This window comes from Elgaria multicarinata, chromosome 3 (genome assembly GCF_023053635.1).
Source record: "Elgaria multicarinata webbii isolate HBS135686 ecotype San Diego chromosome 3, rElgMul1.1.pri, whole genome shotgun sequence".
Taxonomy (NCBI): Eukaryota; Metazoa; Chordata; class Lepidosauria; order Squamata; family Anguidae; genus Elgaria; species Elgaria multicarinata.
The window spans coordinates 111871471-111898080 of NC_086173.1; the positions used below are offsets into that span (position 1 = coordinate 111871471).

General features: G+C 42.7%; 1 protein-coding gene across 1 annotated transcript in view; it reads right to left on the bottom strand.

Moving 5' to 3' along the window:
* The window catches only part of WNK2 (WNK lysine deficient protein kinase 2), a 134266-nt gene extending 108058 nt beyond the window's left edge, over positions 1-26208 (bottom strand). Inside the window, exon 1 of the mRNA XM_063121259.1 lies at positions 25260-26208. Coding sequence (XP_062977329.1) covers positions 25260-26126 — 867 coding nt within the window. The 5' untranslated portion in view covers positions 26127-26208. The remainder of the gene's footprint in view (positions 1-25259) is intronic.
* Positions 26209-26610: the final 402 nt, after the last annotated feature.

Below are 26610 nucleotides of genomic sequence, written 5' to 3' on the forward strand. Positions count from 1 at the left end.
CCCCAAACTGCATACCTTATCCATTAGAGGAAGTATCAGCCAGAACAGGTTGCATTGATCCTTTAGAGGAAGTATCATCCAGGATTCTTAACACACACGCACAACATTTTCAAGACACCTTGCAAGGACACAATCATGGACAGTATACCATAGGACAAGGGTGGGGAACCTCAAGCCGGACCACTTATCACTTGGTAGTTTCTAAAAGGTTGAAAGGTTCTCTGTTCTAAAAGGCTGAAATGCATCTCTTAAGCCTTAGGTACTAGTAGTAAGAGCCTAAAGCTGATATTTTTGGTATGCTGATATCTTTCGTATTTTTGGCCCCATCCCTATGCCTTTGGCTTGACCCACCAGTGGAATGCAGCCCCCGAAAGCTTCTCCAGAATTGAATTTGGCCCTTGGGCTGAAAGAAGTTCCCTAACCCTGCTATAGGATAACGATGTAGAAATACGTCAATGGACATATTAGATACAAGAGAATAAAGAGCAAAACAATGAAGAGTTTTTGAAACTGGAAAACAGTGTGTTGCTTTTCTATTTTTATTTTGTAAATGCCTTAAAAAGATGGCCTGAAGATTTGCAAAGCTACTGTTAAATGAAGTAAGCAATAGTAGACTAGATGGACCAAATATCAGACTCATTATACAGCTAGTTCCTATTCCAAAAGAGGCACTCTCCTTCAGCACAAAACAGAAAGTAGAATGTACCATACTGAACCACACCTTAAAAGCAAAGTTCAAAGGCAGATGTCAGTAGACTTTTTCCTTTCATGCCTCAAACTCAGGTGCACAGAAACACTACAGTAGCAACAGCGAACACCTTTAAGATTGATGGCACAATGGCACACCTACTGTCACCACGTGCAGGCTAAAGCAACCAGTAGTGACTTGTTACTGCCTGCTTGATGATACCATAGTTCTTCACTGAAGAAACTAGGTAAATGGGTGTAGTAAGGCTTTGGGAGTGAGATAATTTTAAAAACATAAGAACATAAGTGCCCTGCTGGATCACACCAAGGGTCCATCCAGTCCAGCACTCTGTTCACACAGTGGCCAACCAGCCATCGGCCAGAGATGAACAAGCAGGACATGGTGCAATTATGAGTCATAGAACTCATGCTGGACATTATGCATTAGGTCATTAAGAAAATTGGATAATGAATGAGATAACAAGTGTAAGACCCAGCATGCAGGATGTATTTGGGTGCCTTTAGTGAGGCCTACAGATTTAAGTGCCCAAAAGAAGAAGAAACGACAAAGTCAGGTAGACCAGGTTACTGATGGGCAGGCCCAGTCCAAGGTACCTTGCCACCTCACTTACGGCAGCAGTGGTGCTCCCCACCCAACTTGCCAGCTTACCCTGTTCTTGGTGGTGGTCCTGACAACTACGACTATGCTCCTGCATATGTTCCTTCCTCCTCGCCTGTTGGCCTCCACCTCACTTGCTTGGCCAGCTAGCTCAACTGATTGCTTGCTCCTGCTGGCATGGCCACTGCTCCTGCCTTGTGCTGGCTCCCCAAGCAAATCGTGAGAGGTCCAGCAAGCTCCGGGGAGAGGTTGGCCAGATCTAGCCTCCCACAAGAGCTTGTAGCAGCCCTACAGGTGGCTGGAACACAAGACAGGAACCATTGGTCAGCTGGCTCCTCAAGCAAATGAAGGAGCAGTTGACCAAGCAAGTGGGCAGGTGGTTAGGTCAGGCCAGTGGCTCCAGCTGTCTACAATAGAAAGAAGTGCCCAAGCTCTTTCCTGCTCTGCTGCCTGATGTGAGCACTTGATTCTGCATAATGTGGGGGCAGCTCTCCCGATGGTCACAGTTACACATTTTGAATTTGCTGAAACAGAATGCAATTCTCTCACCTTGGCCAGCTCCACAAAGCATTTCTTTTCTACCAAACTATTCCAACATTAAAAAGTATTGAAAATTTTACAAATCCATTTCTTCTGAGTAACTTGCATTTCTAAACTCTCTCTGCCATCAGTGAGTGAAAAGTCAGAAAAACAAATTTTCATACCAATTCTCCACCATAGACTCCAAAGGAAAGAGTGAAGTCCTTAGAAATACATTACATAAGACTTAGGTTCCTGAGAATAGCTCAGGCGAAAGTGTGCCAGAACATGTCAATGGTAGCATTTAGGATCTGTTGAGCAGTTATTTATTATGTGCAACCGTCCTCAACTCCAAAACACACTGCTGTATTGCCCAAGCAAAAAAGCTGGCTCAGTGTTTTCTGCTCTCTGTATTTTCTAAAATATAGGCACTGATTCAAACATGGGTCACCAGAGGCTTGCAATGCCAGGTTGTAATTAGAACTATTTGCTGCTTCATGGCAGGCCATAAAGGCTTCAAGCGTGTCCTGAGACCAAAAAGGGTTTCAATCTGTGCTGTAGTTGCTGGCCCCATTGACACTGAAAAATACTGCCTTTGTGTAATTGTAATCAAAGATGTGGTTCAGATAAAAAAAGCCTCTCCAGGGTTCTCTGTCTGCACTAAAATGCAAACACCTCACTTTACAAATGTTTTAGCAAAGGCATATGGATTACCTGGCTTTCATTTGCCACTTCGACATTTGCCTGCATTGGCTGCACTTTTGTAATTCATAAGTAGAATGAACACATGAGATTCTGAAGCCGTGTAACAGAATGACCTGGTTTGTATGTCATGGAAAACCAGACTATCACTTGAGTATGGGTTATCATTAGATTGTGGATTGTTGTTGAATCATGGATTGTCATTATATGAGAACTTTGCACTATGGTTTAACTATGGGTTGTTAACTACAAACAGTCTAGAGTTCATAACCCAACAACAAACCATGAATTCTCTTCCTGGGTTGTTCATGGTTAACAAACTATAGTTAAACCACAGTGCAGGGTTTGCTTATAATGACAACCCACATTTCAATGACAACCCGCATTCAACCCATCTGCTGTGTTCTCATTCCATGCGAACCAGCCCCCAAAATCCTGAATTTGGGGAACACCAAAGAGGAATTCAATATATGCCAATTACTAAAAAAAACCAAAGAAGTTGAATGAATCAAACCCTGTTCCAAGGATTGGTATTAGCACAAGCACACAAAAATCATGAGGGGAAAAAAGGAAAGAATTCATAGGGGAGGGAGGGAGACATGTAACTTCTTTGCCTTTCCTGAATGCAAAATGGGTGATGCCTGGGGGATCCATAAGAAGTTTCAGCATAAGAGCCACCATAATCCAGCTCTACTTGTCAGAGGAATGGAATGTCTAAAATGCTGAAACATTTACATCATAAATTACATCAATAAGCCTCTAAATTAGGGTGTTCAGAATCCAAAAGACAACATGTACTAGTTTTGTAGAACAAAGAATGTTTGTAGGTGCAGCTTGTTGTGCAAAGGTGAGAACAGGGAAAGTAGACTTGTCATGAAATTCCTTTCTGTTCAGCTATTAGGAGGGCTGGCAGGAAAGGGTTAACTTTGTATAACTAAAGCCTTGTTGGTAAGTCTGTGGTCTTGAAGGGCATTTAAGAAATATATTAAATAGTCAAATAATAAACACAGCAGTAGGGCTAATAATAAAAAAGTGCTATACCCAATCAAAAGAACAGTTGAGGATCATCCCATTTTTGGAATATAACATTCAGGCCTTAGCTAGACCTAAGGTTTAACCCAGGATCATCCCGGGGTCATCCCTGCCTGCTCCCAGGATATCCTGTGTGTCATTTAAATGAACAGGGATGACCCCGGGACAATCCTGGGATAAACCTTAGGACTAGCTAAGGCCTCAGTAATGCTGAACCACAATTAGGGTGAGTGAGAGGATTCATTTTGTGAATATTTTCATCCTTTCAAACCATTTGCAAAACACTGTGCAACTGGTAACAAAGAAGAAGCTGTCAGGAAGAAGTGGATGGTATCCACAAAAAATTGTGCCATAAATAAGTTTGTTAGTCTTTAAGTTGCCACAAAAGTCTCTGCTGTTTGCTGTAACAGGCTACTCCTCTGGAAAAGGAATAAGAGGTAATGCATTTCTATTATCAAGACCACTCCCCAGTTGCGCTGGAAACACATCCAAATGTGCATTCCACTGATGCAGTGTAGGGGAATGACATCCATAATCCCTAATATACATTCAGATGTGCAACCAAATAATGATATTGCTTCTCTGTCCTGAATTACTTTCAATCAGAAGTGAGTTTGGATGCATATCCTAGTGAGAGAAGGCATTGGCTCATTTATCTCAGGAAAGGGAATGCATCTCTCCACCCAAGCAGATTGGGGAAAGAGGAGAAGGTAGTGGTTTCAGTAAACATTTTCACACTCTCCTAATCATACTTCCATAATCGAACCTTATAAAAATATATATCACAGCATTAAACTTTGGCAGCAACCAAAAAACACAACTAGATTAAACTGTGAGAACAACTATTAAAAAAAAGAAAAAGAGAACACAACAATAATGCCAGCAAAACATCTATAGCAGGGATTGGGCAACTTGTGGCCTTCCAGATGTTTTGGCCTACAACTTCCATCAGTCTTAGCCAACGTAGCCAATGGTGAGGCATGATTAGAGCTCTAGTCCATCTGGAGTGCCACAGGTTGCCCGATCCTATTCTATAGAAACAAAAGTACAACAGGGAGAATGTTGGTAGATGGGACAAAATGGACATCTTCAGTAGGACCCATCTGATTTGGAAACCTAACTCATGAAGCAGTAACTTATGCTCCTGCCACCACAAATACATTCATATAGAGTGGGGCTGTCTGCTCCCCTACCTGCTGAACAGAAGTGAACATTATTAGGGAAAGTACAACTTCTATTCCTTTTTAAGCTGGTAGGAAAGTAGATAGGAACAGAATGTCCAAGAGCAGTACCTTCACGACAGAGCAGAACTTGCCAAATGGAAGACTTTGCATCACTAAACTATGGAGCTCTTGGCAATGCCCTCCTACCAAATAGGGTATAATTACAATAATAGCATTTGCATCACTTTAGAATGTTCAAAGCACTTCACGTACATTACCTGGTTAATCCTTAAACAACCTTGTAAGGTAGGTAATAGTGGGGACAGGCAAATATGTCAGATTTGTTTTCTCCTGCACATACATTCTTAAAATATCAAGTTCTTTCTCTCCCAAATATGAAGAATTTTGCCATGAAATTCTCACCCATCTCCATCAGCCAAATTCAGTAGGTACAGCAGTTCTCAGCATGGAGAGGACTATGTTGTACCTTTCCTGTCATATCACTGTTAAAGCTGAAGAGCCCTTCAGACAATACACAGGGATTCAAAGCTAGACTATTAAGATGGATAAGGATCAAGGAGAGACCTGTCAGTTTCCATTCCTACCACATTTGATTTTCTTTTCAGCACAAATTCTTTTTATCACGAATAAGGAAAACTTTATAAATTTGGGTAAATTCTTATCAAAACTGAACTCAAATTAAATTCTCACCCATCCCTAAGAAATACAGAATTAAATAACAGTATTAAATAGCAGTAAGGTAAGGAGATAATAACCCAGATTATGTATATGGGGCTGAAAGTGAGTGGTTCTCCTAAGGCCAGCCTTTGAGTTCACAGCATAAATTAAATCTGAACTGGGGACTTGCTGGTTCACAGCTCAGTGTCTTAGGCCAAAACTACACCTTGTGTTAGATCATTACAAATGTGGAATAAAAAGCAGGATATAACACTATGAAAGCGAGATTTGCAGTGGCTGCCCAAAAATTGAGAAGGGCCTTACTAGACCTGCCGGATAAGCCGGCAGGGAGGAGGGGCGACGGGGCGCTAGAGGTAGCGTGCGCCGTTGCCGGCTTCTAGACGCACAACGCGACAGGGCAACGGGAAGCCCCATAGCGTCAGCCTTTTTTTTTTTAAAGGGACCATGTGCGCCAGGGAGCCGTCGGAGAAGGTAAGTGCTTTTTTAAAAAAACAATAAAGCCCCCCTGCTCCCCCTGCCCCTGATTCCCCCCAATGCCCGATGACCCCGTCCCCCCTTGCTCGCCCGTCCTTCCCCCATTCCCGATGGCCGATGCCCGTCCTTCTCCCCCCGCGCCATCCCCGATGCCCGTCCTTCTCCCCCCGCGCCATCCCCGATGCCCGGCCTTCTCCCCCCGCGCCATCCCCGATGCCCGGCCTTCTCCCCCCGCACCATCCCTGATGCCCGGCCTTCTCCCCCCGCACCATCCCCGATGCTTGGCCTGACCCCGGATTCCCCTGTGCGTCATCTGGATGCACAGGAGGGAAACCGGGCCTCACACCGTGCGAACACCTGGTCTAGCAAGGCCCGAAGATTCATAGAGGTCAATATGGTGAAGTAGTATTAACTTTTATACATTTATGGCCCTTTTAATGTAATTCTTTGTATTAAAACTAAATTTTACATATGTGCGGGCACTTTTTAATGAAAACCTTTTTAGTATCCTTTTGTATTTTACTCCTTTATATTGTAAAGTTTTTGTGTGTTTATCTATGCATTTGTAAAGTTGATATGGCCATGACGGTTGAAACAACAAATAAACAATATTCACTATGAAAGCGGTATATGGAATGTGGATTGTGCCTCAACAGTTATCAGTGCACTTCAATACCGTTATACAGCAGTCACTTTACTATTGTTATCTGTATAAAGGTGGATGGAACAGCCCAGGATCTTCCAGAAATGCATTAATGGAGAAGCAAGCTAAATCTGTCTGCCTCCTGGAGTAAGCACTTATCCCTTTGGGGAGATAAAGTCTCCTAGACTTATGAACCAGACAGATACATTGCCAAACTCATCTGCAGAATATAGATCAGTTACCCACAGTCCCTGCAGACCTAGCTTGTAGGAGAGAAATAAAGTTTCAGATCTTTTGTAAGCCTCTAACATTTTGATGAATATGCAGAGGCTTCTGCATGATCAAACATATACCACTTCCGTTGTCCTATGTTTATATAGGTTGGGAGGAAACTTTTGTAAAGTATGTTGCTTATTACAGTGGAACATGGAATTCACAGTAAATATGAAAGACTGTAGCATCTTATCCTTCAAGGAAGAATTTGATATGGAGTCAACTAGAGACTGAGGCCTTAGCTAGATGTAAGGTTTATCCTGGGATCATCCCAGGGTCGTCCCTGTTCATGTAAATGACACACAGGGGATCCCGGGAGCAGGCAGGGATGACCCCGGGACAACCCTGGGATAAACCTTAGGTCTAGCTTAGGCCTGTAAGTCTACCATGCCCAAGTCACTTACTAAGGCTGCCACATCTTCTGATGGTGCTGGGTCTCAGAACCTCATTGAGACTACTCAGTAGGAAACTGAGAACTTTAGCTGGGGTGCTACTGCTATAAATCCTTTGTGTTCACACTACCTAAATCTTCTGTGTGACAACACAGGCCTTCTTAGGCAAGTTCAATGCATTCTCCATGAGATCAATGCTCTCTAGTGCTTTAGCCCAAGATTCCTCCTGTCCTAGCTAAAAATCCAACTAACATAGCTCCAATTAACATGTGCTCCACACTGAAAAACAGGGGGTTTGACGGACTTCCGATGTATCTCCAAACTTGCAGTGCAGTTAGGGGGGCGTTCAAAAACTAATGGAAACCTGCAATATGGGTAGAAGATTGTTCAGAGCCCTGAAGAGATCCGCATCCAAAGGTTTTTTAGGCAATATGAGGGCTCATTTCATGTTGATGATGGACAACTAACTGAACATTTCTATATTAGAAAGATGCTGAGGGGTAAGAGAGGGGTAGTTTTGAGATCAATATCTGTGGCTAACCACTAGCCATAGTCTCCTCCCTGTTCCCCTTCCAATCAAGTTGATTAGGGAGAGGGATTGCAAATGATATAAAGAGAAAGAGCCTGAAGCGCTCTTTCACAATGCAGCTGAGGCAGACTGCACATCATGGAAATGGGAAAGCTCCATCAGCTTTCCCTAGCACTTTCCTCTCTGGGGGCATTTTGAAGCCCCTTCTGCCCTTGCCTGACTGGTACACTGTGGCCTGCCTATGGACGGGGAGGGGGATGGAAGCCTTGCCTACAGCACTGCCACTGCAGCCAGCCTGTGACTGACCGCTGGCTTGAAGGGGGTGCAGTCTCTTAAGATCTAGCATACCTGGGATCCTCCGCCACCAAAGAAAAAAGATCCTAGGCACTAGTATTGTGCTTTGAAGCAGAGGGGGTGTGTGGAGCCTCAAAAACACCCACACTTGACTCCTCCTGCACTTCAGAAGGATCACCAGCAGCAGAATAAAAGGTGCACCTAATTTTGGGTGTGTGGGGGGTGGAACTAGAAGAAACTCCTCACCCTACCCCTATCCCAACACGGCCAGAGGCAGCTTTCTTTGCTGGGTTTTCAGGGCCAGTGCCAGACTATATTGCGCCCTAGGCAGGCGCGTTCTGAAGCCTCTGCCCTGCTCTCCTTGTGCGTGCGTGCGCGCACGCTCCTGCTCCCAGCTTTGAAGCCAGGACGCTGGGGTTGGGAGGCGGGGCAGAGGCTTCGAAGCGGCACGCCCAGAAGTGGCTTCCTGGCGCGCCATACTGAAGCCTCCGCCCTGCGTCCGCTCCTGTCTTTGAAGCCAGGATGCTGGGGTTGGGGGGTGGGGTGGAGGCTTCGAAGCTGCACGCCCGGAAGTGGCTTCCTGGCGCACTGCTCTGAAGCCTCCACCTCCACCTCCAACCCCAGTATCCTGGCTTCGAAGCCAGGAGCGGCTTCTGGCCGGGCGCTGGCTTCAAAGCCAGGACACTGGGGTTGGGGGGCAGCTGGGGCGGAGGCTTTGGAACAGCATGCCCGGAAGCTGCTCTAGGAGAGCAGCTTCCGGCTGCGCCGTTCGGCGCCCTTGTTTGCTTAGTGCTCTAGGCCACTGCCAGAGTTGCCTCTATGGCAGCGCCAGCCCTGGGGTTTTCCTTTCTCTCTATTTGCTTCTTTCTTGTAGTACCACCCCACACTCCCGTGTGTGTATATATGTGTGTGAGTTCTTGTTCCACACATGGAGTTAGTGGACTTTGATTTTTGTAGGAGATTTCTAGTTTGTGAAAGTTTTGCAAGCTCTCTTGAGAGAAGATGAATGCATCTGAAGTTTTGTGTGTGTATGGGTGAGGGAGTGGTTGGAAGGGGGAAATTAAAAAAAAATCCTTAAAAATCAAAGGATGACGTGATCTGCATCCAGCTTGGCATGGCTAAAGCCCTACCTAAGAGCTACCAGGGTGCCAAGCTCCATCTCTTTAACTTTAAAAATGACAGAGATATAAGCATTTTTGTTAATTAATTCCCACTGATGCTAATAGAGCGGTTCTCTGAAAATGGAGTGGATTTACTCAACTGTGCAGGGAGACAGACCTGTTCTGAAAACCAGAGGGAGAATCGCCTCATCAGACCTGTACCCTGAATTTCAGGGAGGAGCAGACCCGCTCTACACACCCCTAGTATCCTTCACCACTATCTTGGCTGTTGCAAAGGAGGAAAGTGGGAGTACAAATACACCTACTCACTCCACAACCTTTGTAGTAATGTAGATAGACTTTGCTTTCTACCAATCACTAGTCTACATAAACTCTACATTGGGAGAGGGCACAAATGAACACAATGTCAACATTAAACTTCCTATGTAAGCAGAAGCCAATTATAGCATATTCATATTCTAAATCAGAAAATGCACAATGAACTGCATTTTGTTTTTGACATTTCAACCTCCCACATATACCCCATTTTACTGGATTTAGAAACTCACATCTTTATCCCACAATTCCCTGAAGCACCATTCATAAGGCTCTTAAAAACAATTGAATTAATGCCATCTTAATATCCAACTCCAACTTGACGGCAATAATAAACAAAACTCATAAAGTGCATGTCTAATCCTAAATAGTTTCACAATATTACACTTTTAATTTCTGAATCAATCCTTATAAGTATTCTGATAAACTCAGACCTAGTCCAGTCAATACTTCATTAAAACAAGAGCAAAAGTGAGTTTTATTTTAGTACTGTGTCACTAGATTTAAAGCTGATAACTGGTTTATATAGATACAAGGAAGGGAATATTGATTATCATCATCTGAACTAGGAAAATTGCTAATAAAAATACACTAGACATTTACTCCTCAGTGTATATGCATTTTCTGAGTAATGTGTGTATTTATGCATTACTCTGTTATTCTCCAATCAGCCTTAGAGTACAAAACTGACTTTTAAAAAACAGTCATAACATAAAACAACTTTAGCAGCAGCAAGTTTGCATGTAATGGCAATCCATGGTTTAAACAGCTCAGAGTTCACCACCTGAAAACAAATCATGGGGTTGGCTTTCTGGGTTGTTCATGGTTAACAAACTATAGTTTTATTAGTATGACTGTGCACACACATCACGATTAACCAGAGTTCAACAACCCATGCCATGGGGTAGCATTATGTGCAAGCCAGACCATTGATGAAAGGAAAATAGATATTGCTTTTAATGTTTAAAGAATCCAAATAGGCAAAATACATTCCAAGAATATTAATTGTCAAAGATGAGATACATCCAGATCACTATTTTTATAGCAATTCCATACAATACAAGGCACATTCAATCCTAGCTGGAATTACATCACTGGTTTCTTTGATTAGTACTTTTTCTTCAATCTAATGTACTAAAAATCTTACATTCCCTCATTACTAGTAGAAGTAAGATGCAGTCATGCTCTGCATGTAAAAAAAATGCCAGCACTGGATGCTAATTGTATTTCAACCAACCACTCCTTCGAGAAGTCATAGAGATGTGCATTGCCAAATCAATGCTCTTTCTGTAACCATGAGTATTCAGTATACACTTAGCTCATTTCCCCCAGCTTCATATGCTTGTATCCTCTTTGTAATCATATATGTCTTAGGCCCTTATTAGTAGTAATTAATAACGCCTCTGACTTTTATACTAACTCATAGAAACCCAGATGATACAGTGTTTAAAATGTTGAGTCTGGATAGGGAAGAGTTCAATTCCATGTTAACAACTTGACTCAGCAAGCAAGTGTTGTTATCAGGGGGCTGCCTAAACATCAGCTTTGCCCCATGGTTGGTGCAAATCAGCACTGCATCAGTTATATGTCACAGCTGCTGATTCACATCCACAATGGAACAAATAGATAAAGCTGCACACTGTAAAAACCAGGGACTTATCCTGACTTTTCCCGTTCGGAGTGAGGTCAGCACGACTCTTCTACCATTTGACCTCACTCTGGTGCATGCCAGGGACATTCCTGGGCAGAAGGCAACCTCTAATTGGTTGCTGGAAGCCTGGCAAGGGGCGAGGGGTGGGCCCAGTGAACCGAATCGCTGCTGGAAAGCCCTCACTGCCTCCTTTGTTTGGATTACCTGCTGCCACCCCACAGCAGCAAAATCACGGGCTTTAGCAGCAGAACGGCACAAAGCGGCGCCATGAAGGCAGCCTCCAGGATAAAGTTTACTTGCCCTGGGGCAAGTTTTCCCCCTTGAGATAGAATTGGAAGGAAATAATCAAATAATTATTTTATACTGTAAACTTTTATATTTTATATTGTATGTTATGCTGTATTTTGTGGTTTTAATTTTTGTGAACCACTCAGAAAGCCTTGGCTATTGCATGGTATAGAAATGTAATTAATAATAATAATAATAATAATAATAATAATAATAATAATAATAATAGAATCATAGAATCGTAGAGTTGGAAAGGGCCATCGAGTCCAACCCCCTGCTGCATGCAGGAATCCACCCTAAAGCATCCCTGACAGTTGGTTGTCCAGCTGCCTCTTGAAGGCCTCTAGTGTGGGAAACTATACAGACTATACCATGTAAAGGACCAACGTAACGCATACTGATTTGTGATTCTGGCTTTTTTGGAGAACAAGAAGAGTGAGACATAATGCTAAACAAACCACATTTTGGGCTTGCTGGGTTTGGTTAGTCACTCCTGCAGGCAGGAGGCACCAACTGAGATCAATTGAGTAGCATGTACCAGCATGCTTGCACATTTCTGGCTTACCATGATGTGGCCGAGTCACATTAGTTTGAGATATCCTTTCTAGTGAATGGATAGAGGCAAGTGTGATTAGACAGTGACAGATTTAAGAGAAGGTTTGGGGTTAATTCCATATCCCTATTGCGCATGAAACACCTTGTCTCATAGCCTCAATTACAAATTTATAAAATAAATACAGTGCCCTATTATGAGGATGCAAAAGATTGTGGGGCATTTTATACTGCATAGAACTGCAATGTTCAATGTAGAAAAGTTAGGATTGGGGGTGGGCAGATTAATTCACATTATAGATTTATTTCCAAATGTTGTAAAAAGCAGAACACCTTCAGGTAATGAGTTTTCCTGTGAAGATTTTAGATTTGTTATCTCCATATATATAATATCCTAAAAACTATTGGCTTATTTCGATCTGTAGGGCAAAACAGAATATTATAGAATCAACCCATTCTAAGTTACTATATGCTTCCAAATGTGATTAAAATTGTTCTAGTTTGGATCCAATGAAGGTCAATAAATATTCAATAATAGGTTTGGCACATGCAAACTTCCAGTTTCAGTTCAGAGGAAAGTGCAATATCTTATTGACAAATTGAGAGAACCCTCTAACACATTTTCTTTATCTCTCCATAAGTATAAGGACTAGAAAAACACTTTTTTAAAGAGTACAGCTGAGAATTAAAGAGAAAGCATGAAATATTCCTTGAGCGTCTGACCCCCTGTAGCTACAGTACTGATTCAAGTTCTATTGTGGTTCAGGGGGAAAGGACTTGCTCTGGTTTTCAGATTGTATTTGGTTTGACTACCTGCAATTAAAGCATCTGTTAAGCAGGTGCAAGAGTTATTTAACATTACATGTCAGAAAAGCCTATTAGGAAAAAGTTGACATTTTGACCTTCCTCAATCTTGTTTTCTAAAACCTGCATTGCATTAGCTTAAACCTCTTATGGAATTAGTTTACTTTGATAAAAGAGTTATTTGCTTCATTATTTTAAGACTTATCTAACCAAACTTAGCTCAAAGTATTTATGACTTTCCAGCTTTAAAAAAAATGCCAATAAGTATAGGTCAAGGATAGGTAACTTGGTGCTCTCCAGATGTTCTGGACTACAAGTCCCATAATACCTCGCCCATCAGAAATCATGCTATTTAGTTAAGTCCTTAGCAGCAGCAGCACCATCGGCCTAATCTACACCAAGCAGGATATTGCTCTATGAAAGCAGTATGAAAGTGGTATATAAAAGGCAGGAGCCAAACTGCTGCTTTATAGTAGTATTGAAGTGCACTGACAACTGTTGGGTCCCATTGACACATACCATATACTGCTTTCATACCACTTTCATAGTGCAATATCCTGCTTGGTGTAGATTATGCCATAGAATCCTTGAAAAGTGTTTTATATCCTACTCAGTTAAAACAACTGAACAGCAAGTGGAATCTAGATTAATCTCGGGTGTGTGTGTGTGTGTGTGTGTGTGTGTGTGTGTGTGTGTTTTCCAACAATGCCTTTCCATTACTCACCCAAGATCAAGACATATAGCATATTAGTTCAAAGTAGTGCTGGCCCAAATTTTGCTACCTGAAGTGTGAACCAAAAGCGGGAACTTTTCTCCATGTTAGGCCATCTTTTTAAAAACACTTGTTGCACTATTCAGACATAAATTACCACCTTCGTCTAACTGCCCCCCTAAATTTTGCCAGCTGAAGCAGCATGCTTAACATTGCTGCTTGGTAGAACCAACCCTGGTTCACAGCATACACAAGCCCAATCTTCAAGAATACACTAATCACTCTACCAAAGAAGTAATATGACTAAACATGTTGATTTATGACTAATTAGAATTTCTGCACTGTATTTAATATTTCCTCTCACTGCCTGAAAAGATACATTATATTTTTGTATTTTAAGCTTCATGCTAAGAATGTTTAGGTTATGAGATTGAAAATACATGTTCTGCTTGGCTGAGGATAGGACATGACTGTGGTTGTGTCAGTGATTCAGAGACAAAGCAGTCTTTACCAGTTTGCTGTGCTTCCATCCTCCACAAATCTTTAGCAAATAAAACAGCCATAAAGCTGCAGGAACTGGTTTAGGAACCTTAGATGCACCTAGGCTTGGCATCTATTACTAGATCAATACTTGAAATTCTGGTGTAGTTCTTTGCTAGGCAAGTTTTTCCTGTAGCCAAGCACTTTTGTTTCTTGATACCGGTTTTGTGAAGGTTCCAATTCCTGTTGTTCCTTCCAATCTCTAAGTCCTCCATGTCCCAAAACACACCTGGTTTTGTTCAATCCAAAGAGAACCCATGCTGGCAATGACCATGCCAAGATAATTTTCTCATAAAGAATAGAAAGTTTGACTGTTTAAATATCTTACAAATACTGTGGCATATACAAAACTGCCAGTCTTAAAGGGAAATTGAGGGTGGCAGGACTTACGCATTTCCCTGTGGAACCAATATTTCCACAGGGGAATTCTCTGTAGTGGCACCCAGAATCTGAAAAACCCTCCCTCATGTGGTTTAGGTGGTGGAAAATGTAACATCCTTTAAATGCCTCCTGAAAACTTATCTTTTTATACAGGTTTTCCCTGGACTGTAACTTATTTTGGTTTTATATGACATTTTTAACTTTTACAATTTTATACTTATTTGGACTTGTTGTTGTTGTTGTTGTTGTTATTATTGTTATTTCCTTCTCGCTCATAGCAGTTTTTCTAGATGGACATGATGGGCTTTGCCAAGTCATGCTGTCTTTTACAGATTCAGGAATTTCCTGACAATTGAGCATGTTTTAAGTACGACTGCTTTGTGGATGTATTTTGGTAGGCCCAGCTTCTGAAGGTTTTCTGTATAGTTTTTTGATGTGATGCCAGTGACTGATGTGACTAACGGAATAATTGTGACCTTTTCCTGTTGCCATAGTTCTTTGACTTCCATGGCCAGTGGTGTATATTTTTCTCTATATCATCATCATCATCTATATACCACCCCATAGCTGAAGTTCTCTGGGCAGTTTACAAAGGTTAAAAGCAGAAGATTAAAAACAAATATACTAAATTTAAATACAAACAAAACAAATAGACAGAATCCATTTGTTGTATTTTACAGGTTTTAATTGTGAACTGCCCAGAGAGCCTCAGCCATTGAGCAGTATAAAAATGCAATAAAAATATAATTAAATAAATATCTCATAAGGAATACTATGAAACTGGTACCAGTTTGCAGTAATCATCTTCCTTTGTCATGAAATATCCAGACTGACTATGTTATATGGGACTATTCCCAAATCAGACTACATAATGTGCTCAGTACCACAACTGTTCACCAGGGCAGTTTAAAACAGTTTGTAATCACTACCACCACAAGATGTAGTGATGGCCACAAATCTGGAAGGCTTTAAAAGGGGGTTGGATAAATTCCTGGAGGAGAAGGCTATCAATGGCTACTAGCCCTGATGGCTATGTACTACCTCCAGTATCAGAGGCAGTAAGTTGTTGGGGAACATGGGTGGGTGGGTGCTGTTGCACCATGTCCTACTTTATTGTTCCCTGGTCAACAGCTGGTTGGCCACTGCGTGAAAAGAGTGATGAACCCTCAGTCTGATCCAGCATGGCACTTATGTTTTTATTCATTGTACAGAATTATATAGTGCATAGTTGGCATTTCATATCATAGCTAAAGCAATTGCTTGTACTTCTAGTACCAGAAGGCTGAAGGCAATTAGTATCCTTTTCTTCTGGTGCTAACTTAGGCTGTTTCTACACCAGCCAAAAAATCTGGGTTGGTCACGGCAGAGTCCCTGTGTGTCCAAATGATGCACAGGGACTTCCGGGAGGAAGGAAGGAAGAGAACAGGTTTCCCCTGGGATAAATAATCCCTGGGAAAACCCGATTCTTCCCGTGGTTTCAGGGTCGTCCCGAGACCGTGGGACATGTGGCTGCCTGTCCCAGCTTCTTCCCTCCTTCCTGCGAGTAGCGGGGATCAGTAGAGGGAAGGAACTGGGCCGGGAGGAATTGGGGGTGGGTGGAGCAGGGTCAGGGCTTTGTTTTTGTTTTTTTAAATAACTTATGTTTTAGTTGGAGCACACTTGCTCTCATCTCCTTTAAAAAGAAAAGAAAAAGGTGGGCTTGACACCCTCCTTCCTCCCGGGATGTCGTGCCCGCATGTGGACTAAGGGGAGGATATCGCGATCAGGATATCACGAGATCCTCCCTCCCTCTTCTATGTTGTAGAAAGGGCCTTAGATTTAGGCTGAGGTAGTGGAATGCCTACTCCTATCTTCCTATGAAGTTATAGAAATCTGGGACAAGTGAAAAGAGAGGCCATAGAATGTGGAGTAAGCATTGAACAGGGGGTTGGACTTGATGGCCCAATAGGACCCTTCCAACTCTACTATTCTGTGATTCTAAGAGGAAAAGTTGGGTTATCATGGATATGAACAAACCAAAAGATGGGTCTCCCCTGACCATGATTGAAAAGAAACAGATGGGAATACTATGCCAGCATGTGAGCCTGCCACTTGCCAAATTTTGAACAGAGTTACACAAAGGCTGAGTTGCATATAACAATAACCCAGAATACTGGGATAATTTTAGTTTATCCTGTATAAACAGTGTGCTGGTGAGTACTGCTCACCAGTGGGAGTGAGTAAAGTAGCCAGAAACTAAGCAGGAAGCAAATGCTTAGCTTCACATCCAAACCAGGATTCTTGGTTTGTCGTTCCCTTAACAGGCCAGAATTTGCAGCAACAGTGTGTAGTTGATCTCCAATTCCTAGGTTGTTTGGTCGCAACACAAAGTTCAGATGTAACACAAAGCTGTTTGTTTCTTGGTTTATGTTAACTATAACTAGACTATTGTACCTTGAACTACATGGGGCTGCCTTTGAAGATGGCTTGGAAGCTTCAAGTCATGCTGCATGCAGATGCTCAGTTTTTTGTGGAGGCTAGTAAAGAATAACACCAATTTTGTACCAGCTGCACTGGTTGCCTGTGGCCTTTGCTAGACCTACCAGTAAATCGGTGACGGACAAGGGGAGACCCCGCTAAGCAAGTATCGTAGGATGTCGCCCTAGTTTATACGTCAGGCGAGGTGACCTCACGAAGAGAGCCGTCGCGCCCACCATTTTTAAAAAAATGTTTAAGGGGACAAAATACACAAACGATTGTGTGCAAAGGTAAGTGTTGTTGTTGTTGTTGTTTTAAAAAATGGGTTTCCCGACTCACCCCACCCTGCCCCTGATGGGCGCAGCGCTCCTGGCTCTGCATGAGTAATCGCGCGGAGCTGGGAAAAGCTACGAAAACGGGCCACACGCTCGTGGTCTCGGGCTCCGTGGGAAAAAGCGGGCCCAAAGGGGTAGGCTATATCCCAGGGCCAGGGAGGGTTGATCCCTGCCTGAGCCAGGGATCCCCTGTGCATCATCTGGATGCACAGGGACAATCCCGGATATCACCCTGGGATATAGCCTGGTCTAGCAAAGGCCTGTGTGTTTCTTGGACCAGATTAAAGTGCTGGTGATCACCTCCTGAGCCTCAGGTTCAGCCTACATGCACACCAGAAAAATCTAATACGTTGATGGTCACAAGAAATAAGGTCTTTTCTGTCAGCTAGCCTAACTTCTCATATTTTTCAATGCCACAGAGCATTTCTACCATTTGTGTTTCTCTGCCACTCACATTTGCAGAGCAATCTACAGCATAAGGGAAGAAGAGTCAAGGTAGACAAACCACCTTTTCCTATGTTATGTGGAGATTGCACCAGCATGGCAGAAAGTTGAGGTGGGGAGAAGCTTTTAACACACACACACACACACACACACACCTACCTTCGGTTCTCTTATTGGGTTTCCTTTCTCTCTTCCCCTCTCATTGGTTCCAGTGAGAGATAAATAAACTATGCTAGCTCCAGAACTGATGTAATTTTGCTGTTTTAATTCTGTATTTTAATCAATATCAGTTTCTGCTGTGTGGTTTTATCCTGGTTGTGCTTTTTATATTGTATTTTGTATTTGTGTTTTTAGACTGTGGTTGTTTTATTATGCTTTTCATGGTTTTAATGAAAACGTATAAAAATGTAATAAATAATATATTTTTTGCCAGTTTAGGGATGTGTTGGGGGAATAGGAAGGTTTTGGACTGTGTGGTTCCAAGCTTTCCCCTGATCCACTCCCAGCATGCACCCTCTTTTACCCTCACTGACATCAGAGAGGTTTTGTGTAGGGCTGTGGAAGTTTCTGGATTCACACCAGGGAGGCTTATGGAGTAGACCTCCCTGTCTGACTTGAGAGAGAGAGAGAGAGAGAGAGAGAGAGAAAGAGAGAGAGAGAGAGACTAGGGGTGGGCACTCCGTCCCGGAATTATCTGATAACCTCAAACATCCACAGAGCATTCGATCTCCCAGAGCAGGGATTGGCCGCTTCCGAACCCATCAATTAATATCAGAGCGGAGACATGCCCAATCGGAGCTTCTAAAGTTTCCAGAATTATCCATCTGTGTGTATGTACGTGTGTGTCTAAATTGAATATCTCCATATTTGGAAAATGCTGAGTGGGGTGAGGGGCAGCTTTGATATTGACTTCTGTGGCTAACCAATTAGGAATAGCCACAGCACTGTCCCTGACCGTGTTCTCCTCCAATTGCAGTGTTTGGGGGAGTGGGGAACACTAACTGGCTGCTGATTCTGGCCATGTGGGGAGGGGGAGGGAGAGCGTTTCTGCTCAGACTCATAGAAGTCAATCATCCACACTTCCACAATGTGAAAGTGCTGCTGGGCTGGCTGACTGACATGGTGAGTGAGAAAGCTTCTACATCTTAGTCAGGCTCCGGCAGGCTCTTTTTTTCAGTGGGTGGTTGTGGGGGGAGGGGTCCATCCAATAGATCTGGAGGGCACCAGGTTGGAGAAGGCTGGAGTGGGGAATTTGTTTTAGAAAATTCCAAACAAATCAAGGCATGAATGGATCTGATTCAAACTTGGTTTAGCTAAAGCCCTCCTTAAGAGTTGTCACTGGTGCTATGTTTTATCTCTTTAACTTTAAAAATGAGGGAGCTGTAAGCATTTCTGTTAATACTGGTTACCCGAATACTGAACGGTTCTTCCATGGGTAATTCGATGAGGGCGAGAGAGGGCACTCCAAAACTGAGCCAGGGAATCACCTCTGCAGAGTTCCAGATTGAATTTTGAGGCAGAGAAGAGCCACTTTGCACACCCCTATGAGATACACTGTGTCCTATGGCTGCTGAGACGCCCCTCCAGGAACCATAGGATCACAACTTTAGAAATCTTTTATTTGTTACATTGTATCCCCCACTTCCTCCATGAAAATCATAATACAAAAAAGGTAACATTTTAGAGTAGCAACATAAACAGATTTCTGTGGTAGAGTCTTCATCCTTAAATGAATGAAATAGCTTTCTATGTATAACAGAAGGGAAGTCAGCATGCAGCTTTTTTTTTTTTTACTGGCAACAGAGCATGTTCTTCTAGCAAGAAAAATCTTAAACAATTTGCAAGATAGATAGAGAAATGTTCCAACTATTCTAAATAAAGACGATAGAAATGCCAGACAAAGAAAGTGTACCGCTCTGTCCTTTTACAATCATAGTTTTGAACATGCACTTAAGATTACATAACTCAACTATACACAAAATCCCATCTAAATGAAGGTTGCTATTTATTTCAAACAAACAGTAGGAGATATTTCTGACACGATAAGTTCAGTCCAAGAAGCACACTTGTTATAGCCCTGCTGTTGTTTCAATTACATTTTATTAGTTGATGGAAATCTAAAAGCCACTTCACATATTACATTTCTTCAGGTACATGAAGAAGAAAATCACATGGCTTTGTAAAAGGGTAATGTGTTCACACAAAGAGTGGTTTCCAGTTACATCTGAACCAAGCCATTGTCAGGAACTTTCTCACCTAGTTAGGTTTGACCACCTCCATTTACAAGAATCTTGCAAGGACTGACTAAAGCTCCTATTCTAGGGGCTCATCTACACCAAGCAGGATATTCCACTATGAAAGTGGTATATAAAAGGCAGGAGCCACATGACTGCTTTATAGTGGTACTGAAGTGCACTGACAACTGTAGGGGCCCATGACACATCTACACCAAGCAGGATATAACACTATGAAAGTGGTATATGGCATTTGTCTATGGGCTCCAACAGTTGTCAGTGCACTTCAATACCACCATCAAGCAGTAGTGTGGCTCCTGCCTTTTATACAGCGCTTTCATACCACTTTCATAGTGGAATATCTGCTTGGTGTAGATGAGCCCTAGGATTGGCCACAATGAGTTCACTACACCAGACCCCTATTGGCTATTTCTCCTCCAAAGCTGTGATCCCCTTTAGAGGAACTGCATGAGAGAGTAGACCCTTGATGGAGGTTGATGACCTTCCCACCTCCACACTGACTTTCCAACGTCATCCAATACTTCAACCAGTAATGTTGCTCTACTGTCTAGGCATTTAATTTAATTTAATTTAGGATGCAACCATATGCATGTTTAGCATGGCTGCCTAGGGAATGCAGAACTTTTTTTCTGTCTAAACATACATAGGATTGTACCCTTAGTGAATTACACTAGTTTAGAATATTTATTTTGTTTAAGAACATTTATTAGTAAATACCAAAAAAGGACATTAAAAATTTCAGGCAATTTATAAAAGAAACCAAAAGTTACTCTACTCTGGCTCTGCATTGTTGAAAGTTTATTGAGGGAGCAATCCTATGGCCATCAGAAAGGATGATGTCTGGGTGGAACATAGGATACTTTGGATTCCCGGATCTGAGGTCAGAGACAGCGCTCTGACCTTGGAGCAAGGAATCTGTGCTCCCTAACCCCCTCACAGCTGGCATGGAGAGAACTTGCCTGCTGCCTCCTCAAGGTGACAAAAGCAACCTTGGACAGGGGAAGATGGGGCATACTAGTGGGCAGAGGGAGGATTAGACTGAAAAGTCCAGGGTACAAGCTATCCCTAGGCCTGTCCAGCTTCCTTCCCTACCCACCTGATGCACTCCAGCTAGACAGGTGAAAAAGTCCTTGCTAAAATGTAGAGCAGCAGAAGCAACAATAATCTCTACTGCTCCTCCTGCTCTGCACTGGATGGTCATAAGCCTACAAGTTCAGAGCACTGGGTGCAGAACAAATAGGATTGCACCCTTAGCCAACTCTAAGAGTTAGAGCCTGTTATGTTCACACATAACAACTCGGAATATGAGGTGAGTAAGAGTTGTTGAATAATGGTTTGTTGTTACATGTAATCCCTGCAGTATGGTTTAACTCTGGGTTATAAACCTCAAACAAGCCAGGATGATAATCCATGTTTGTTTTTTGGTTATGAACTCTGGTTTGTTCATGGTTAACAACCCATAGGAAACCAAAGTGTAGGGTTCACATGTAACAGCAACCCACAATTCATTGACAACCCATACTCATCTTATATTCAATAAACAAAAAACCTACAGTTTACAAAACAATGTTTTGTAATGGCTCTACAGTTTTCAACCAAGCACCAAAAAACATGGAAATTGGGACTTAAGGCTCACAGGCCTATAATGCCACATCCTCCCTAAGGAGGCAGAAAATGCAAGTGAAATTCTCATTCTCCCAAAGCAGATAAGCCAAGAAGACAGGATGGAGAATATGATATGCAGAGGTGACTGTGGGGTTGTGGAAAACAGATGACGTACAACTTAGGGCCACCTACTTCTCTTTTTTTGTTTAGAGCAGCCCTTCCCCAACCTGGTGTCCTCCAAAGAGTACAACTCCCATCATTGCAAGTCAGTATGCTCCATGGAGTAGCTGCTAGGGTATAGACAGTTGGGATTGGTACCATTGGTACCAGTGACCAGTGATGTAGCATCCCTTGTTAAGGTCCATAAGCAGTCCAAAATAACTAATTTTTCCATCCTAATTCTGAGAAAAGAAAATTACCAGTTAATGAATTACAAAACATTGAGTCCAGGCCAGCTGATGAGAGTTTGTATTAATTATTGGGCTCTCATTGTATAATGAAGCCCATGGTGAGAGATGTTACTGAGAATTTCCTCTCCTTTCCAGCACAATAATCCTACAATTAAAACTTGCTTACTCTGTGTGTGTGTGTGCGTGCGTGCACGCATGCGTGTGTGTTCTTTTATTCTTCATTTTATCGTTGTTGCTGCTTGATTTTCTCTTCTCCCAGGCATTTGACAGCATATGCTGAGTTTTTAACTGACCTGAGAATAGTTGTTTTAAATGGATATTGTTGTTTTTAATACTTTTGGTGGTTTAAAATTTTGTATATCTGTTTTTAATGTTCATTGTTTTTAACTTTTGTAAACCGCCCAGAGAGCTTTGGCTATGGAGCGGTATATAAATTTAATAAATAAATAAATAAATCCAAGACATATCTACTCAGAAGTAAATTTTATTGCATGCAGTGAGTCTCACTTCCATGCACTAATTTGAAGGGGTGTGTGGATTTTGTTGTAGTTATCTCTGGAAGTGCTGTGTATTTAGGGACCATGGGTTTTTTTGAGTGAAGGGTTTAAGATTAAGAAGGGTTTAAGAATTTTTATTCCTTGAGTCCCTATCTGACTTCATAGTGCAAAGAAGCCACTTATGGAACCTTAGAGTTGATCAGAAGGGAGGGGAGAGGGGCACAGGAGAAGGGCCCCATTGCACTGGGAAAGCAGATGGGTAGGAGGAATATTTTGAGGAAAGTTTTCCCCTCCTTTGCCCACCCCACTCTTGCAATCCAGTCTGACTGGGAATCACAATATGGGTATATACTGCTCAGGCTCTTATTAGCTACAATGGAAATGTCTGTGCTAGAGGAAGCAGGCGGCCATTTTATTTTCAACATTCTAATCTATCTGAGGCAGGAGGGAGGGGGGAGAGCGACGCTACTGAGCATGTGTCACGCTATCCCTGAAGAAGGCCTCTGGATTCCCTCTAATAGGATGAATAAATACTAATTAAAAATCAACCGAATGGAATCTTTTAAAAAAGAAAAACCATTCCACCAACTACAATGAAGGAGGAAAAAGACATCACCACTGGATTAATGGGTAAGGGGCTGACTACTCTAAATTCTGTGGATAAAAAAATCACCAGCCTAAATTATCATAATGATTTTGATTCAGAGAGTTTTTCTTTCTTTTGTACTTTAAACTCTCCTCCTTCCCTCAATCTTCACCAAACTTCTTGAAGTTTTCAGAGTATGTAAAACCAACTATTCTTTCTGCCACTTTTAAATTTCAGGAAGACTGGTGAAACATTTTCAATTTTATGAACGTTAGAATGACCACCACCCCAATACCCCCTTTAGAATGGTAGAATGCTTTATCTACTCTCCGACCTTAACTACATGGACACTGCTGTTTCCCTGTAAATTCTGAGTTATCATTACATGAAAACAGGGTTACACTCTACTTAACAAGTTTCCAAGGAAGGACAAATGGCTCTTGCTAGAGTTCTGAACATTGCTTACAGTGGACTTTTGAAATCCAAGGGCCACATGAAATTAGACTGAGGGCTGCCGGCTGCCCACATCTACCCAAAGACATCTATTGCCTAATTTGTAGATCTGGAACAGGTACAGAAAAAGCAACCCAAATGTTCAGAGAAATTGAACATATTATTTATAGAGAAAGTCTTCAAATTTGGCCTTTTAGTCTGAGTGAAGAAATGAGTGGAGGGGGTGGGGGTGAAGTAGAAGTATCTCTTACCACTGCAACTTCACCCACATGTTTATTTTTAACAGTTTTCAATGCTTTATGTATGTATGTTCTGAGTTTTAGAATTTTAAATTTTGTATACTCGTTTTTATCTCAATTTTAGAATTTCTGTAAACTGCCCAGAGAGCTCTAGCTATGGGGGCGGTATATAAGTGTAATAAATAAATAAATAAATTTTGTTCCAAGCAATGAAACTGATTGGCAGTAAGTTTAAATATTTCTAGAAATACAACCTGCTGCATAAGATTATTTAAGCAGATATTTTTTATTAAACAAACAAAATAGTTTGTTAACTCAAGTTGTATTAAAGCACTCAGATTTGTGACTGGAATAATTAATTGCTAAAATAAATTAGATATAATATTCCAACTCTACTACCACCTCTCAAGCATAATTCAAAAATATATTCAGGATGTCACCTTGAGATTTCAGTGATAAAGCAAGGCAAAAAAAAAACTACAAATAAAAAACTACATCAATTACAAATAAATTGATGTAGCTTCTTTGTACACCATCTACTTCTATTACTAATGCATGTCCTAATACTGCTGTTAATCCCTAATTTCACAAAAACCCTCAATATTATTGCACCTTGTTCCATTTTAAGTTACCTAATTCTAATGATATAGCATATCACATTTTTGGCTCAGTTTACAGTTTAACTCCTGTAAACTGGAGCAGGATAATTCCAGATTGGTGTTGGGTTTTTTTATTTTTATTTTTAGATTCATTCTGATCTGAAGGGATACAGTCTTGCCCATACTGAACTTATACTTTATAAATATCATATGTAACAAAAGACAGACAAGAAAAAGAGCTCACATTTTTAAAGAGTCTTAAAGAGCATGGCTCCCACCGCATCCCTGCCCCCCTTGTCTGTCTGTCTCTCTCTTTCTCTCTCACACACACACACACTTGCGACAGAAGCTTCAGCTCCCCATTTGTGTGTGCTATAAAGAACCAGAGCTATTTGGAATAAAGAAATAGCCTCAAAAAGAAGTTGATTTTCCTTTGAAAAGTGAACAAGGCTCAAAAAATCATTCCACCACCCTGTCATATAATTTTTGTAACACACAGTTAAATGTTAACTTCCTTCGCACAGGTATGAGACTGTGTCTTGCCAATATACCCAAAAGACATGCTGTGATTCACTACTACATTTTGCTGACCATTTAGTTTTGTGGGGCTTCCTAGGGGTTAGATGGACCTTTGCATGCCACTAAAAGTCCCAGCAAATGGCAGGAGGGACACCACTCCTGCCATTTGCTGAGCATACACATAGAATGAGCAGTTTAGTTATTTACTTTTGAATATCCTACCAGAAGCACGTTGCCCTTGGCAAAAGCGCAGGACTAAGTGGGTTAAACTAGGCAGAGTGTGTGTATGCATATGATGCAGGGAAAGGGTCAGAAGAACCAATGAAACTCCTGAGCTATAGTTAGCCCTGTTCGGATAAGCTATAGAGACACTTCTAAGCAAAGCTTTTATAGATGACACATGCACTTTGTCCTTAGCTGCTAGGTCATTGAAGCACAGGCAAGACATTAAAATAGGTGCTGCAGCTTACCTGAAGTTCACACCAAGCCACTTCAACCCAAGTTTCCGTGTCTAGCCCCTTATAGACCGTTTTGAAAGACCCTCTTCCAAGTTCAATATCAAACTTTAGAAACCTGCCATCAGGGGAGGTGGCCACAGCTTTCATATCGTCCTCTTCCTCCTCTTCCTCGGCCTCCTCTTTCTTGGACTTGCTCTGATCCTTGGGAAACTCCGGTGCCTCTTTCTTCTCGGCATCCTCCTTGCCACTGCTCTCCTTCGGCTCGTCCCTCGCTACTGCTGCCGCCGAGAGGCTCTCAGGGGCCAACCCTTTCGCCTGGGTGACGGGCTCTTCCCCGAGCCGGGTCTCTTCCACCACCGGCCTCTGCCCGGCCTTCACTCGCTCTGCAATTATCCTCCTGGTTTTGGAGATCAGGATGATCTTCTTCTGCTGTGGCGGCAGTTCCGGCTCCGAGGGCTCGAAGGTGGGTTCCTCCTGGTCGGAATCCACCACACTCCTCCGCAGGAAGCGCTGGTGGACTGTTTTGGGATCCTTGGCGTAAGGCACACGGGGGAAAGGGGCGGGGAGCACAGCTCTGCCTCCTTTCGCCATTGCAGCAGGGTCCATGCCGGCCACGCTGCCTGGTCCATCAATATTCATGCCCTTCCTACCCGCAGGAGCAAAAGCAGCAACCACTTGGAAAACGGCAGGTTCTGCAGCACTAGGAGCTGTAAACTCGCCGCTGCTGCCCCCTGTCCCCAGCGGAGGTGCTGTCCTCCTGGCATCGCCCCCAGTTTCCATTACAGCTGAGCTTTCTGCTGCTGCGCCCGCCGCCACGGGAGAAGGTGGTGGTGCCGCCCGAGATACTGTCCCCGCTCTGTGGGTGTCATCACGGTGCATCCTTGTGCAGAAAGTCAGCGGTGCCGCCTGCGAGGCAAAACAAAAAGCAAAAGCGCTAGAGAGGCTGCTCAACTCCACCTGCCGAAAAACCGAGACCACCTGCAGGAGGGCTCCTCCCCCCCTCTCCCCTGCCCCACCCCGAGCGGCACGCCACAGAATCCTAAACTCTGGACAGCATCACATGCTGTCCTTTAATATTTTCCCCACTTGCTGGTCTGGGTGGGAGAAAACAGAATGGACATAAAATAAAAGTCTCTTTTCCTTCCCAAGTAATTGCAGGCAAGGGAATCTCTTCCAGAGAAGCAAAGCGGATGCTTCCAACTGCACGTCCCCACTGCACAACTCCAATTAATGACGCCCCCTTCTCCCAACTCCGATGCCCCTCAAATCCTGGCCAGTGCCCTCCAGCCACAAGCGCCCCTATTCAAGCTCACATCGCCCATCCGTTTAAAGAACACCGCATCCCCGCCCGCCTTCTCTCTAC